This window comes from Rana temporaria, chromosome 6, assembly GCF_905171775.1.
Source record: "Rana temporaria chromosome 6, aRanTem1.1, whole genome shotgun sequence".
Taxonomy (NCBI): domain Eukaryota; kingdom Metazoa; phylum Chordata; class Amphibia; order Anura; family Ranidae; genus Rana; species Rana temporaria.
In genome coordinates, this window is record NC_053494.1 from 197,058,084 (window position 1) to 197,074,361 (window position 16,278).

Consider the following 16,278-nt stretch of genomic DNA (forward strand, 5'->3'; position numbering starts at 1 on the left):
AGTCCCCAGCACCGCTCTGCACAGAGGACCAGCCTGCTGCCAGTTACAAGCTTGGAGGTGTGCCTAGCCATTAGAGTGAGACTGGATGCAAGAGCTAAATCCTGTTCTTCTAATACTCTGCTATAACCCAGCTGCTTCTCTAGGTCTCATCCTGCTGAAAAGAGCCCACCTTTTTGGAAACACCCTTTAAAAAGAGCCTGAAAATACCCTGACAATGAATCTTTTTAGCTAGCAAAACAGATAATAATAATAAAAAATAAAAAAACCTTTAGTTTTTTTGGGGGAAAAGTTGGAAAGCTGACGTTGGATGAATTTTATTCTTGCCACTGACAAAGGAATCTTTTACACCTTCCGCTTTTGTATTGGAACTGGAAGCAGAAATGAATCATAATCCCAAGAACATGGTAATTACATTTTAGAGATTCTGCATGCTTTTTTAGCGAGACCTCTGTATTTTGCACGCCAGAGGATCGTTTCATATATTATTACTTTCTAGTTACAAGTGTTGCGTTTGTTTTTAGGTTGTCGTGATAAGTGTCTTATAACGAGTCCCATTAAACGTCATTATGGTAAAGAATGAAGATTAAAGAATTTATCTAGGAGACTCCTGACTGCAAAAAATGGAGCTACATCTATTTTCTCTTCTGCTGGTCAAGTGTCTTCTTCATTTGGTAAGTTTTATTATTGCCTGTTTTAAAAAAAAAAATGAAACTTGTTCAATTGACACTTTAAAAAAAAAAAAAAATCTTACTTGACTTTAAAAAATTCATATGAAGAATAATGCAGCCCCTAACGTAAAAGGGGAAATAATACCAACAGACCAATATGTTAAATAATTGATATTAAAAATATGGCTTTAACTTTGTAAATATTCCATATATTCCAATATTTAGTATGTAATTCATTTTGTATCAAATATATTTATCAAAAATATTTTTACCACTTGTATGAATTTGAGATGCATGAATGCCATTTAAGTGATGGATAGTACTGAATCTGAACTCACTTCCTTCAGATTTAGGGGATTTTTTAAATATATATATATATATATATATATATATATATATATATATATATATATATATATATATTTATATTTATTATTATTATTATTATTATTATTATTATTATTATCTATATATAGATATATATCTATATATATATATATTTGCATTATTATTTTTATTTATTTTTCATATATATATATATATATATATATATATATATATATATATATATATATATATATATATATATATATATATATATATATATATATATATATATATATATATATATATAGATAGATATATAGATAGATATATATATATATATAGATAGATATATATATAGATAGATATATATATATAGATATATAGATATATATTGTATATTTTCCCTAATATTTTATATATACCCCCACATTTTTACAAGTCTACTGCTATATATTTATATATATATATAGCTATACATAGCTATATAGATAGATAGATAGATAGATAGATAGATAGATAGATAGATAGATAGATAGATAGATAGATTGATAGATATAGATCTATATATCTATAGCTATATAGTGTATATTTTTCCTTAATATTTTATATATACCCCCCCCATGTTTACAAGTCTTCTGCTGCAGCATATAGTTTTTCTCTATAAATGGATAGATGTAATTTGCTAACCTGAGGGTTAACGCTGCTTCTGTTAACTCACTAAAACTGAGTAATGCTATGTAGTGCATTGCAATATGGTTTAGGTGTAATAAAGTTGTGCAAGTTTTGAATTTTTTCAATTTTGAAATTTTTGTTTGACTTCTGCTGAGATGTACTTAGAAAGCTTGTTGATTCATTTTATAAATGTGATTTTCACTACAGAAGTTGGACATCATGTAGTATGTCTGGTAACATTATGGAGACCTGTGGTGGGCATTTCATTTTCTGTCTGGTTTGAGGATAATAATACTAAATAAGGAAAATAAATACAAAAAAATCAAACGTCACAATTGGCGAGCCCACTGTTATAAGGAACATGAAAGAATTAATAAAAAAATTGTTAGTTAATTATTTAATGCCGTACTCGTGTATCTGGCCTTATATCTGGATGTGACACAATATAACAAGAAAAGTTGTCAGCAAGTACGGAATTTGATATTTATCTGTATTGGATTAAAAGATAAAATGATGCAAGATGTATATGTCATATTAGAATTATCAGGTGTATTTATTAAGATCCCACGAGCAACAATGGCTTTGTGCAATATGAAGAAACGCACTGCAGCTAATCAGGTTTCACATTATTAAAGTCAGAGGAACAAAATAATTTTGATTGGCTGGTGGTGGTACCCTTCTCTTTGATTTAATAAAAAAAGACGTTATACAGTCTACATTTATGATCTGTTTTCAAATCTTTAATTAACATCAAGCGTTGTGTCTGTATTTGCTATTTTGGTCTTGTAAAACAGTTGTCTGTTGGGTTTTTATGTCTACTGTTTTTTTTCTGTAAATACTAAATACTATGAATTAATAGTAATAATCATAAAGTTCTTGTCCTTGGAGACGTGGTGGCTTAGTGGGGAGGTCTCTTGCTTTGTGGAACCGGGGTGCTTGGTTCTGATCAGGGCTTTTTTTCAGGGGGAACTTGGGGGAACTCAGTTCCACCACCTCTGGCTCAGACCCTTTGGTGCCTGCTCACCACAATCACTTGTAAACACAGAAGTCTGGTTTATGTGTTTACAAGTGACAGCTCTGCACTCTGTGTGTAACCCCCCTGAACTCTGCACTCTGTATGTAATGCAATCCTGGTATTTAATGCCCCTTTTAAGACCATTCTACTGTTTGTGAAATCTGAATGGGGTCGTGGTCGAGTTCCTGCACCTATTTTCTGAGAAAAAAAGCTCTGGTTCTGATACCATCAGGGATGGTATTGGTGATACTATCTTTGTGGTATCATCCACACTAATGGCATCTAGATGATCATACTATAGTGAACTAATGTGCTTGCATTAGGGACATTCATTTGAAGCATTTTAGGAAAGTAGGCTGTTGGAATGGTCCTATGTGTTGCTGATATTCATTAAACAAAAAACTCATACAGTATGCTTTAAAACTGGGGAAAAAAGAGGTAGTGTGCGAAAGTGTAGAACTTGTTTATAGTGTCTAATCCCATTCCAGTTCTATATTTTACAGGCAATAAAAGGGAAACCCTGATTGGTCACTATGAGCATGACCTCTAGATTTTTTCTTTGTATTTTTATATATATATGCCCTCATGTCATTAGTTAATTATAACTAATTAATAATATATTTCTACTCACTAATGGCTATTGGCAAATTAAGAAGATTTGGTCAATTGTGGCCTACCAGTGAAGACAGTGGGCTGGATTCAGATAGAATGCTCTATCTATGGGCGGGCGTAACTTAGGGCGCAAGTTCCGTATGCAGAAACAACTTGCGCCCTTAGTTACGGCGGTGTAACGTATGTGTGGCGGTGTAAGCCTGCCTAATTCAAATGGGGATGATGTGGGCGTGTTTTATGTAAATTAACTGTGACCCTACGTATTTGACGTTTTTCACGAACGGCGCATGCGTCATCCATGGAATTTCCCAGTGTGCATTGCTCCAAAGTACGCCGCAAGGACGTATTGGTTTTGACGTGAACGTAAATGACGTCCAGCCCCATTCACGGACGACTTACGCAAACGACCAATTTTTAAAAATTCTACGCGGGAACGACGGCCATACTTAACATAGGATACCCCTCATATAGCAGGGGTAACTTTACGCCGGAAAAAGCCTAACGTAAACGACGTAAAAAGATGCGCCGGCCGGACGTAAGTTTCTGAATCGGCGTATCTACCTAATTAGCATATTCATCGCGTAACTATACGGAAGCGCCAACTAGCGGCCAGTGTAAATATGCATCCTAAGATACGACGGTGTAAGACACTTACGCCGGTCGGATCTTAGGGAAATCTATGCGTAACTGATTCTCTGAATCAGTCGCATAGATACGACGGCCCGCACTCAGAGATACAACGGCGTATCCGGAGATACGCCGTCGTATCTCCTATCTGAATCCGGCCCAGTATTTGTTTCTTTAGCGCTAGGCAGACATGACTAATATCCCTCTATATAGACTCCACCCCTTTTCTCACCATTCAAATGGCCATATCAGGGGGAAAAACCCGAAATGGATGATCTATTTGAGGCAGGCTTTATTTCCCTTTATATATAGTGCCCCAATGGTCTACCACCAAAGATGGCTGCCTGATAGTGGACATACGGAAAGTTTTGTAAAACCCCCAGGCTCCTTTAGGCTCTGCTGATTGATTTGCCTTTAACCACTTCATTACTGGGCACTTAAACCCCCTTCGTGCCCAGACCAATTTTCAGCTTTCAGCGCTGACGCATTTTGAATGACAATTGCGCGGTCATACAACACTGTACCCAAATTATATTTTTTTTTTTCCCCCCAAACATAGAGCTTTCTTTTGGTGGTATTTGATTATCTCTGCGATTTTTATTTTTTGCGCTATAAACAGAAAAAGACAGAAAATTAAAAAAAAAAAACACAATATTTTTTACTTTTTGTTATAATAATATCCCATTTTTAAAAAAATATATATATTTATTTTTTTCCTCGGTTTAGGCCGATACATATTCTTCTACATATTTTTGTTAAAAAAAATTGCAATAAGCGTTTATTGATTGGTTTGCGCAAAAGTTATAGCGCCTACAAAATAGGGGATAGATTTATGATTTATTTTTTATTTTGTACTAGTAATGGCGGCGATCTGCGATTTTTTTTGTCAGGCCTGCGATATTGCGGCGGACATATCGGACACTTTTGGGACCATTCACATTTATACAGCGATCAGTGCTATAAAAATGCACTAATTACTGTATAAATGTGACTGGTAGGGAAGGGGTTAACACTAGGGGGTGAGGAAGGGGTTAAATGTATTCCCTGGGTGTGTTCTAACTGTGTGGGGGGAGGGGGGTGACTGGGGGAGGTGACCGATGCTGTTTCCCTATGTACAAGGGACACAGATCGGTCTCCTCTCCTCTGACAGCACGTGGAGCTTTGTGTTTACACACAGAGCTCCACGTCCCTGCTGTGTTACCGATGATCGCGTGTACCCGGCGGACATCGCGGCCGCCAGGTACACGCATCGGCTTCCCAGCGATGCGCCGGGACAGTGTTTACCCGCTGCGCGCCCCCCAGCAGCGCGGGTAATGTAAACAATAGGACGTCTAAAGACGTCCACTCTGCACTTCAGGTCCGCGCTGCAGACGTCTTTTGACGATAGCGCGGATCTGTAGTGGTTAAGCATCCATGGAAGCTCACACTGACATTAAACAATGCAAATAATGTAAAGAAAATTGCATTTATGTTGATCTTTGGCAATTCCCCCTCTTATTGATCAGCTGTAGAGCTTCATATTTAGGATGTTTCAACCCCTAGAAAGTATAACGTTTTTCAAACAGTTTAGGAAGAACTGTGAAACTATGATAGACAGACAGATGAACGATGGATAGACAGTGAGGGAATCTTCCTGGGTTCAATTGATGAACATAGTTAGTCAGGTTGAAAAAAAGACACAAGTCCATCCAGTTCATCCATAAAAAATATGTTTGAACAGTTTTACGAACCATGCTCAAAGTTCAAAGTTTGCGAACTTTGCAGCAAACCTCATTGAGATCTATGGGGTGGGGGAAGAGGGCAATTGTGTGATTCAGTTCTGACTAATAAACAGTACGATAGGCATGGAAAGATGGGCACTGCCATGGGGGTCACTTACCAATGCTAAAATAAAATAATAAATAAAAGAATTGGAAAATAAAAGCAGTATCTCTCCCTACACAGAACTGCCAGCTCTGCCTAACAGGCCCAACACGCTGACAATATGGCGGCTGTTAGCACATTCTTTTATAAATAAGAGGCTGGGTTATCCATTCCATAACATTGACTCTTGTAACTCAATTGACAAGGGGCAAAGGCTATACTCTGCATTATAGGTGTTTCCTTGTTTCTGGCCCAGAAACCTTTCAAGGGAACTTTTGGTAGTAGCAAACCCAAACCCCATCCCTAGATAGATAGATAGTTCAGAGGAAATTAGGACTGGCTCTCTGAGGATGAGTTACTAAAGGAAAATAACCTGTTGACTTTGCAAGAGAATTTTCTGTTTGCATGGGAATTTTCCATTAGCTTAACCACTTAAGACGCGGACCATTATGCAGGTTAAGGACCTTGCCCCTTTTTGCGATTCCGCACTGCGTCGCTTTAACTGACAATTGCGCGGTAGTGCGACATGGCTCCCAAACAAAATTGGCGTCCTTTTTTCCCCACAAATAGAGGTTTATTTTGGTGGTATTTGATCACCTCTGCTGTTTTTATTTTTTGCGCTATAAACAAAAAAATCAACAATTTTGAAAAAAAATTCAATATTTTTTACTTGTTGCTATAATAAATAGCCCAATTAAAAAAAAAAAAAAAATTCTCAGTTTAGGTCGATACGTATTCTTCTACATATTTTTGGTAAAAAAAAAAAAACGCAATAAGCGCTTACAAAATATGGGACAGAATTATTATTATTATTATTAATTTTTTTTTTTTTTTTACTAGTAATGGCGGCGATCTGCGATTTTTTTATTGGGACTGCGACATTATGGCAGACGTATCGGACAATTTTGACACATTTTTGGCATCATTCACATTTATACAGCGATCAGTGCTATAAATATGCACTAATTACTGTATAAATGTGACTGGCATTCAAGGGTTTAACACTAGGGGGTGAGGAAGGGGTTAAATGTGTACCTGTATTGTGTTCTAACTGTGGGGGGAGGGGGGTGACTGGGGGAGGTGACCGATGCTGTGTCCCTATGTACAAGGGACACAGATCGGTCTCCTCTCTCCCCTGACAGGACGTGGAGCTCTGTGTTTACACACAGAGCTCCACGTCCCTGCTCTGTCATTACCGATCGCGGGTACCTGGCGGACATCGCGACCGCCAGGCACGCGCATCGGCATCTCGGGGACGCGCCGGGGAGCGCGCGCGCCGCCGTAGGAACGCTTGCGCGCCCGCCAGTGGCTGGAGGAATCCAGGACGTCATATGACGTCCTGTTGGATTTTCAGAGCCACCGTGAAGCCGTCATTTTACAATGACCCGGGGCTCAAGTGGTTAATCTAGGCTTACCTGTAGGTGCAAGTTGTGTGGTTGAGTTTACAACCACTTTAAGCTTTGGCAATGAAACCTGGAAGCTGATTGGTTTCTATGCGGAGCTGCACCAGATTTTTGCACTCCACAGTTTTAGTAAATAACCCCCATATAACCGTACTCACATATACACCCATACACACATTTAATCTTTTTTGTATACATCCCGTAAGTCAGATTATGAGTAGAGTCCAGCCGCAGAAACACAATTAAATTGCCACATAAGGGATTTCATTTGCATGAGCTTTGCAAAAAGTGCCCCAACGGACTATCTTAAAAACAGCACATTGTCAAAGTTTCGCCGGTACCCCGCCGCTTCGTATCCTAATGTTGTAGTCACACTTACAGAGCCGGACGGAGATATAAATAAATACAGGAATGAAGTAAACCTTGAAGAGATTAAACAGCCTCTTTAAGAAGCGATTTCTCCTACGACTACACCAGTTGATTGATTAGTTTCTGAGAAAAGCGTGTGTCAAATATTAATCCTTCTCTGGATTGTGCTCGCTATGTAGCTCTGTCTTTTTTTTTATATATTATTTTTTTTTTTTCTTCTTTCCTCTCTCCGCCACTTTAGCAAAGCAATGAATTAGAGAGCTGCATGCCGGCGATAAGAGGCACAGTTCTTTCATACTGCCAGAATCCCGGACAATAGGGTCCTGTTTACCTTCTCTACGTATAACTGTTGGATATTCTCCCTGCTGCTGGATGAGTTGCACACGGAACACAAGAACATGCTCTTAGATTTAACAGGAACATTCAAAAAGAAGGACTTAGCGGTACCCGTTTCATATGATATGACTGGCTTGTATGGCGTATCATATTTTCACATGGCGAGTTATGATGCAGTATTCAATGTATGGCATTCATATTTATAGCTACATGGTACCAATGTAATACATACTAGTACAATCTTTCTGCATGATATCTATTAGGGTTGTCCCGATACCACTTTTTTAGGACCGAGTACAAGTACCGATACTTTTTTTCAAGTACTCGCCGATACCGAATACCGATACTTATTTTTAAATGTGTCCCCAAATGCAGCCATGTCCCCCCACAAATGCAGCCATGTCCCCCCACATATGCAGCCATGTCCCCCCACATATGCAGCCATGTCCCCCACATATGCATCAATGTCCCCCCACATATGCAGCCATGTCCCCCCACATATGCAGCAATGTCCCCCATATATCCAGCCATGTCCCCCCACATATGCAGCCATGTCCCCCCACATATGCAGCAATGTCCCCCCACATATGCAGCCATGTCCCCCCACATATGCAGCAATGTCCCCCATATATCCAGCCATGTCCCCCCACATATGCAGCCATGTCCCCCCTATATGCAGCCATGTCCCCCCTATATGCAGCCATGTCCCCCCTATATCCAGCCATGTCCCCCCTATATGCAGCCATGTCCCCCCTATATCCAGCCATGTCCCCCATAAATCCAGCCTTGTCCTCCCTATATGCAGCCATGTCCCCCCTATATTCAGCCATGTCCCCCCTATATCCAGCCATGTCCCCCCTATATGCAGCCATGTCCCCCCTATATGCAGCCATGTCCCCCCTATATGCAGCCATGTCCCCCCTATATCCAGCCATGTCCCCCATAAATCCAGCCATGTCCCCCCTATATGCAGCCATGTCCCCCCTATATCCAGCCATGTCCCCCCTATATCCAGCCATGTCCCCCCTATATCCAGCCATGTCCCCCCATACCTAGATGCCGCCGCCGCATGGTTAAACAGCGTGCGGGGAACATCACAGCTTTCATTTGAATAGCTGTAGTGTTCCCGCTGCGCCGCGTATAGACACTCCCCCTTGCTCGGGATTGGACAGATTTGTTGCGGCGGCGGGGTGGGTGGGTTGTAGTTTGGTCAAGTATTCTATTTAGGCATCAGGGGTATTTGCGGGAGTACAAGTACTCCCGCAAATACTCGGTATCGGTCCCAATACCGATACTGGTATCGGTATCGGGACAACCCTAATATCTCTCTATCTATCTATCTATCTATCTATCTATATATCTATCTATCTATTTATCTATCTATCATATCTCTCTCTCTCTCTCTCTCTCCTTTTTTGTAGTAAACCTGAACTTTGTTGTGCTTTGTTGTAATGTTATACACTATGGCCCGGATTCACAAAGCACTTGCGCCGACGTATCTCGAGATACGCCGCGTAAGTGCAAATATGCGCCGTCGTATCTGTGTGCCGAGCCCACAAAACTAAGATATGCCTGAAAATAGGCTTCATCCGACCGACGTAACTTGCCTACGCCGACGTAGAGTGGGCGCATATTTACGCTGGACGTATTTGGCGCTCACATTGATTTTCTATTCACATATGCAAATGAGGGAGATATGCCGATTCACGAACGTCCGTCCGTCCGTCCGACGCAGTGCGCGTAAAGTCATAAGTCCGGCGTAAAGTTATGCCCCATAAAGGAGGTGTAACTCAGCAGCATCCATGCAAAGGGCTGCACCAGGGAACACAAGCCGACGTATTTTACGATGTTTACGTAGGACGTGAATATGACTAGGCGTAGGTTACGTTCACGCCGTAGGCAGTGATCCGACGTATCTTAGGCAGTTGTTCCGACGTGATTGTGAGCATGCGCACTGAGATGCGCCCACGGGACGGCGCATGCGCAGTTGGCGATACGTATCTGTCTGGCGCTCGGGCCATTATTTGCATGGGGTCACGCCTCATTAGCATGGCTCACGCCCACTTCCACTTACGCCGACTTACGCCTGAGAAACCCAGCGGAGATTTGGGAGGAAGTGCTTTGTGAATTCAGTGCTTGCCTCTCTGCGCTGCGTCGGCGTAGAGTAAAGGAGATAAGCTACGGCGGCATAAATATGCGCCAGTGTCTGTGAATCCGGGTCAATATTGGCAAAAGTATTGGAATGCCTGCCTTTACACGCACATGAACTTTAATGGCATCCCCATCCCATTTAATGGAATCCCTGCTCATCCATGTTTTTATGGACGTTGCTTTGTGCACTAGTCAAAATCATTTGGTGGAGGGGGGGGTTATGGTGTGGGGTTATTTTTCAGGGGTTGGGCTTGGCCCCTTAATTCCAGTGAAGGGAACTCTTAAGGCGTCAGCATACCAAGACATTTTTGTGACTTTGTGGGAACAGTGCACAAAGCAAGGTCCATAAAGACATGGAAGTTTGGGGTGTCGGAACTTGACTGGCTTGACCTCAACCCGATAGAACACCTTTGGGATGAATTCCAGTGGAGATCGCGAGCCAAGCCTTGTCATCCAACATTAGTGCCTGACCTCACAAATGCGCTTCTGGAAGAATGATCAAACATTCCCATAGACACACTCCTAAACCTTGTGGACAGCCTTCCAAGAAGAGTTGTATCTGTTGTAGCTGCGAAAGCTGGGCCAACTCAATATTGAACCCTACGGACTAAGACTGGTCTGCTTGTAAAGGCAGATGTCCCAATACTTTTGACAATAGTGTATGTAGTTGTGGACTGTAGGGCAGGTTAGGATGGAATAGGGCAGGCTGAGGTGGTATAGGGCAGGTTAGGAAGGCATAGGGCAGGCTGAGGTGGTATAGGGCAGGTTAGGGTGGTTATAGGGCAGGTTAAGGTGGTATAGGAAAGTTTAGGGTGGTATAGGGCAGGTTAGGGTAGTATAGGGCAGGTTAAGGTGGTTATAGGGTAGGTTAGGGTGGTAAAGGGCAGGTTAGGGTGGTTTTAGGGCAGTATAGGTGGTGTAGGGCAGGTTATGGTGGTATAGGGCAGGTTGGGGTGGTATAGGGCAGGCCGAGGCTCCTCCTCTGACCCACTGTTGACTCATCGACAGTCCCATTCACTTTAATGGGATGGCTGGTGATGCGGCAGTGACACAACAAGGTGAGGGACGTGGCAGCAGCAGGTGGATGCCCGCTATCAGGCGCTGTCATGATGGATCTGAAATGACAGGTGCTCTTTAAATGTAAGAACTTATTCTTGCTGGTAATTAGAATGTTTAATATTTACAAACAAAATTAAGGTTTCCTATTTAGAATAATAATATGTCAGGTTAATAAAACAGCAATATCAGAACCGATGCAATCATACAGTTTGTAGTGTACATAGATTTACCAATCAACGGGATAAAGGAATATTCCTGAAATTTGTTTTATTTCATGGTTACTGTGAAATTGTGTGAATGGATCAATGCAGTGCATGTTATCTCGGCTTGCAGAGCTTTGATTCATTGCATGAGTTTACCAAAAATGTAAATATTGCAGAATATACAGCCTCATGATACATTTCATGCTGAATAAACTACATTATTAATGTAGCTTAAAAAGAAGAATAGAATTATCTTTAGATGGATTATTGCTCCAAAAGCATTTTATTAAAAGAAATTTGATAAAAAAAATCCAAAAAAAAAATTGGCTTTACTGTAAATCAAAAAATCTGATTTATAAAAAAAAAAAAAAAAAAATCTTATTTTTTTTCAAAATTCATAAAATTGTATCCACCCTGTAACAAAACGAATTGTGCATGTCTAGTGTCCTTGTCACTTCCTGTGAGTGGCGGCCCGTCCATAGGGGCTGCCCCCCCTCCTGTAGTCACACAAAAAAACGGGCCCTTTAAGAATTTTTATTTTGCTTAAAATGTCGTTTTTACTTTTTACTAACTGCAGTGATGGCGGCCGTCTATAGAGGGCGCTGCAACACCACCCCCCCTCTCGCAAATAACATACATTCATGTATTGCATTGCATGAATGTATGTTATTGTTGCCAGCTGCCGCTGGTCTATTCAGATAGCCGGACATACTGTAGGGAGCCGGTTACCTGAATAACGGCAGCTGGTTGGGTGAGCAGAAGTGCCTATCAGAGCCAGCGGCTCTTCCGAGTACAGCCCTCGTCTCCCGGATGTCTATCCTCAGAACGAACGGGGGGTGCGGTGCGTTCCTTGGATAAGACTGAAGGCCGTCTCAGCCAATCAGATCTGCCTATTCTGGTTTACGGTAACCTGTTAGGCTGAAGCGTCATTGAGGGCGGGAGAAGACATAGAGGGACATGGAAGCAGAAAGGTAAGTTCTATTAAATTTTACAGGGCACAGCGGCGACAATGGGCACAGAGGCGACAAAGGGCACAGTGGTGACAAAGGGCACAGTGACGAAAAGGGCACAGTGGTGACAATGGGCACAGTGGCAACAATTAAAGGGCACAGTGACATGCACAGTGGCAACAATGGGCACAGTGGCAAAAATTAAAGGGCACAGTGACATGCACAGTGGCATCAATGGGCACAGTGGTGACAATGAGCACAGTGGCAACAATTAAAGGGCACAGTGACATGCACAGTGGCAACAATGGGCACAGTGGTGACAATGGGCACAGTGGCAACAATTAAAGGGCACAGTGACATGCACAGTGGCAACAATGGGCAACGTGGCGACAATTAAAGGGCACAGCGGCGACAATTGAGGGGCACAGTGGCTGCGTTTGATGGCATGGCACAGTGGTGACAATTGATGGCACAGTGGCTGTGTTTGATGGCATGGCACAGTGACTGCATTTGATGGCATGGCACAGTGGCTGTGTTTGATGGCATGGCACAGTGACTGTGTTTGATGGTATGGCGCAGTGGTGCAAATTGATGGCATAGTGACTGCATTTGATGGCATGGCACAGTGGTGATAATTGATGGCACAGTGGCTGCGTTTGATGGCATGGCACAGTGGTGATAATTGATGGCACAGTAGCTGCATTTGATGGCATGGCACAGTGGTGACAATTGATGGCACAGTGGCTGCATTTGATGGCATGGCACAGTGGTGACAATTGATGGGCACAGTAAGGCTGCAATATTTTTTATTTTTTTCGTTTGCGCCCCCCCAACAATTTTGAGCACCAGCCGCCACTGCTTCCCGTGTCATTAACAAAAAGCACAAAGAACCTTATCTTTATTGCAGAGGTCACTGTAACTAGAACCTTCAGAGCCCCGCTGCAAGAAACCATTGATCTCACTGATCTCGGAGCCCTTTACTTCCATCACAGGGCCCTTTATTATGGTCCTGCAGTGGGACCCTTACACACGTTCTGCAGCAGGCCCCCTTCCTGCTGTCTTGGGTTGGGTTGCCACCTTTTCTTCAAGCCAAACCATTTTAGGGGAGAGGGCTTGGAGGAGGAGGAGCAGATCCAGTTCTGGATTCTCTCCCGTCTGTGTGAGGCGAGGCAAAATGAAGCGAGGTGTGGGGGGACAGCGATGTCAGTGCTGGGTCTGGGCAGTGTAATGCCCCGTACACACCTGTGGGATTTCCGATGGGAAAAGTTCCCGTCGGAAATCCCGAGGGGAAAGCCGAGAACCTGCTCGGTCAGTCTTTCCCCCTACACACGGCTGTTTTATACGACAGGAAATTTGCAAGGAGAAATTTTGGTCAGGAATCCCAGCAGTGTGTATGCTCCATCGCAGTTTTTCCTATAGGAAAACTACTAAAAACCGCCGGGCAAAAGTCCGCTGGTTTTCCCGGCGGGAAAAAAGAGAGCTGGTTCTCTTTTATTGTCCGGCGTTTTTTTGGGCAGTTTTTCCATCTGAAATACTGCGAGGAGCATACACATGGCCGGGATTCCCGGCCAAAAGCTCTCCTCGCAGTTTCCCCGTCGGGAAAACTGGCCGTGTGTACGAGGCTTAAAGCGGTGGTTCACCCTAAAAACTACATTTTCTTATTCCACTGCCCCCCCACATTACAATACGATTAAGGCTCTTATTATTTTTTTCATGCTGTACATACCTTAGTACAGCATATTCACCCGTGCATCCGGGTTGCGAGTCCCGCGGGAGTGGGCGTTCCTCACATGTGTGTGATTGACATTTTGCCCAAAAACGAGCTCCCCCCCGTCGCGTAAGCCGCGTCACGATTGGCGAAAGGAGCCGAACGGCGATGCGCATGCGCAGTATAGCGGCGACTCGCCGCTCGGCTCCTTTCGCCAACCGTGACGCGGCTTACGCGACGGGGGGGAGCTCGTTTTTGGGCAAAACGTCAATCACCGACATGTGAGGAACGCCCACTCCCGCGGGACTCGCAACCCGGATGCACGGGTGAATATGCTGTACTAAGGTATGTACAGCATGAAAAAAATAATAAGAGCCTTAATCGGATTGTAATGTGGGGGGGCAGTGGAATAAGAAAATGTAGTTTTTAGGGTGAACCACCCCTTTGAGAGAGTGTACCAGAAACTCTCTGCTTACAACTGCAGCCATGGAGCCACAGTATGGGCTCTTGTGGGCCCCTCCACAGTGGCAGAATGCCGGGACTCAGTCGCAAGTGCGACATTTGCAACCCTGGTAGCATAGTTCATAACTGTCCCTGATTTCGAGGGACTGTCCCTGATTTGACACAAAGTCCCTCTGTCCCTCATTCCTCCTCATCTGTCCCTCATTTTGGTCTGATCTATATAGATGTATAGTAAAAAGGAACTCTTTATCTTTTAAAATGTGTTTCCCAGAGCTAAACCTTCCATCCAATTTCTAAATTGCAGCATTTGTAGATTTCAAAAGCCAGTTTAAAGGAATAGTAGTGGTAAAAAAAAAAATCACTTATGGGTGGTTTAATTAATAATGTTTTGGTATAATTCTCCTATAAGGGGTGTCCTATACCTACATACTTTTGCTAATAGGTGTCCCTCATTCCCATCTCAAAAAGTTGGGAGGTATGCTGGTGGTTCCACCACTGCTTTATTGTGTAAATTAGTAATCACATTAATCCAAAATGTTATATGTGATATGTCTGAAATCCAGCCTCCATGGCTGCCCCCATAGATACAATGGTGAAATGAGTGTAGACACAAAGGGACAGGAAGTGTGTTCACACAGGGGCAACACAACTTCCAGCACGACTTTGGGAGGCAACTTGGACACGACTTGAGTATGAATCATGAGGCAACTTACAAGGCAACTTCAAGTCGCCTCCAGGACAGGAGGCTTTCCGGTGGCCAATCAAACAACAATCAGCTCTGTGGGAGCGAGGGGTTTGCCTGAGAAATGTATGTTATCTTCCTGTATTGTTGCTTCAGTTAAGACAGTGATCCGACTTCTGAGGCGACTTCCATTGAAATCAATCAGTGGCGGTTCGTCCATAGAGGGCGCTGGAGCGCCGCCCCCTCTGGCTCTCACCGCCACTGAGTCTAATAACATAGATTCATGCATTGCACGAATCTATGTTATTATCGCCGCTGCCGCTGTTCTATTCAGATGGTCGGCGCTCATGTCCAGCCATATGAATAACGGCAGCTGGTTGGCTGTACGGAAGTGCCTATCAGAGCCAACGGCTCTGATAGGCTCTTCCGAGTACAGCCCTCGGTTCCCGGAAGCTTATACAAGGAACGCACTAGGGATGCGCTCCTTGGATAAGACTGACAGGCGTCTCAGCCAATCAGGTTGGCTGATTCTGGCTACAGGTAACCTGATTGGCTGAGACGCCTGTCAGTCATCGAGGGCGGTAGAAGACATCGAGGGACGTGGATGGCTGACTCCAGTAAAGGTAAGTGCCGGGCGGGAGGGGGAAGGGGCACTTTACAGGGCACAGCGGCAACATCAATGGGCACAGTGGTGACAATAGGCACAGTGGGGACAATGGGCACAGTGGGGACAATTAAAGGGCACAGCGGCGACAATTAAAGGGCACAGCGGTGACAATTAAAGGGCACAGTGGTGACACTTGATGGCACAGTGGCTGTGTTTGATGGCATGGCACAGTGGCTGCGTTTGATGGCATGGTACAGTGGTGACAATTGATGGCACAGTGGCTGCGTTTGATGGCATGGCACAGTGGTGACAATTGATGGCACAGTGGCTGCGTTTGATGGCATGGCACAGTGGTGACAATTAATGGCACAGTGGCTGCGTTTGTTGGGCACAGTGAGGCTGCAATTTTTTTTTTTTCGTTTGCGCCCCCCCCAAAAATTTTGAGCACCAGCCGCCACTGAAATCAATGGGTACAGGTTGCCTACAAGTTGCCTAGAAGTCAGATTGAAGTAGTATAAGAACCTTTTCTGAAGTCGGAGCGACTTCAGTAGTGTGTATTAAGAT

The 16,278-nt window shown here is 43.3% G+C and overlaps 1 protein-coding gene across 1 annotated transcript in view; it reads left to right on the top strand.

The window, feature by feature from the left end:
* Positions 1-306: 306 nt before the first annotated feature.
* The window catches only part of NXPH2 (neurexophilin 2), a 183,829-nt gene continuing 167,857 nt past the window's right edge, over positions 307-16,278 (top strand). The window contains exons 1-2 of the mRNA XM_040358045.1: positions 307-404; positions 522-671. Of these exons, the coding sequence (XP_040213979.1) occupies positions 621-671 (51 nt within the window). The 5' untranslated portion in view covers positions 307-404; positions 522-620. The remainder of the gene's footprint in view (positions 405-521; positions 672-16,278) is intronic.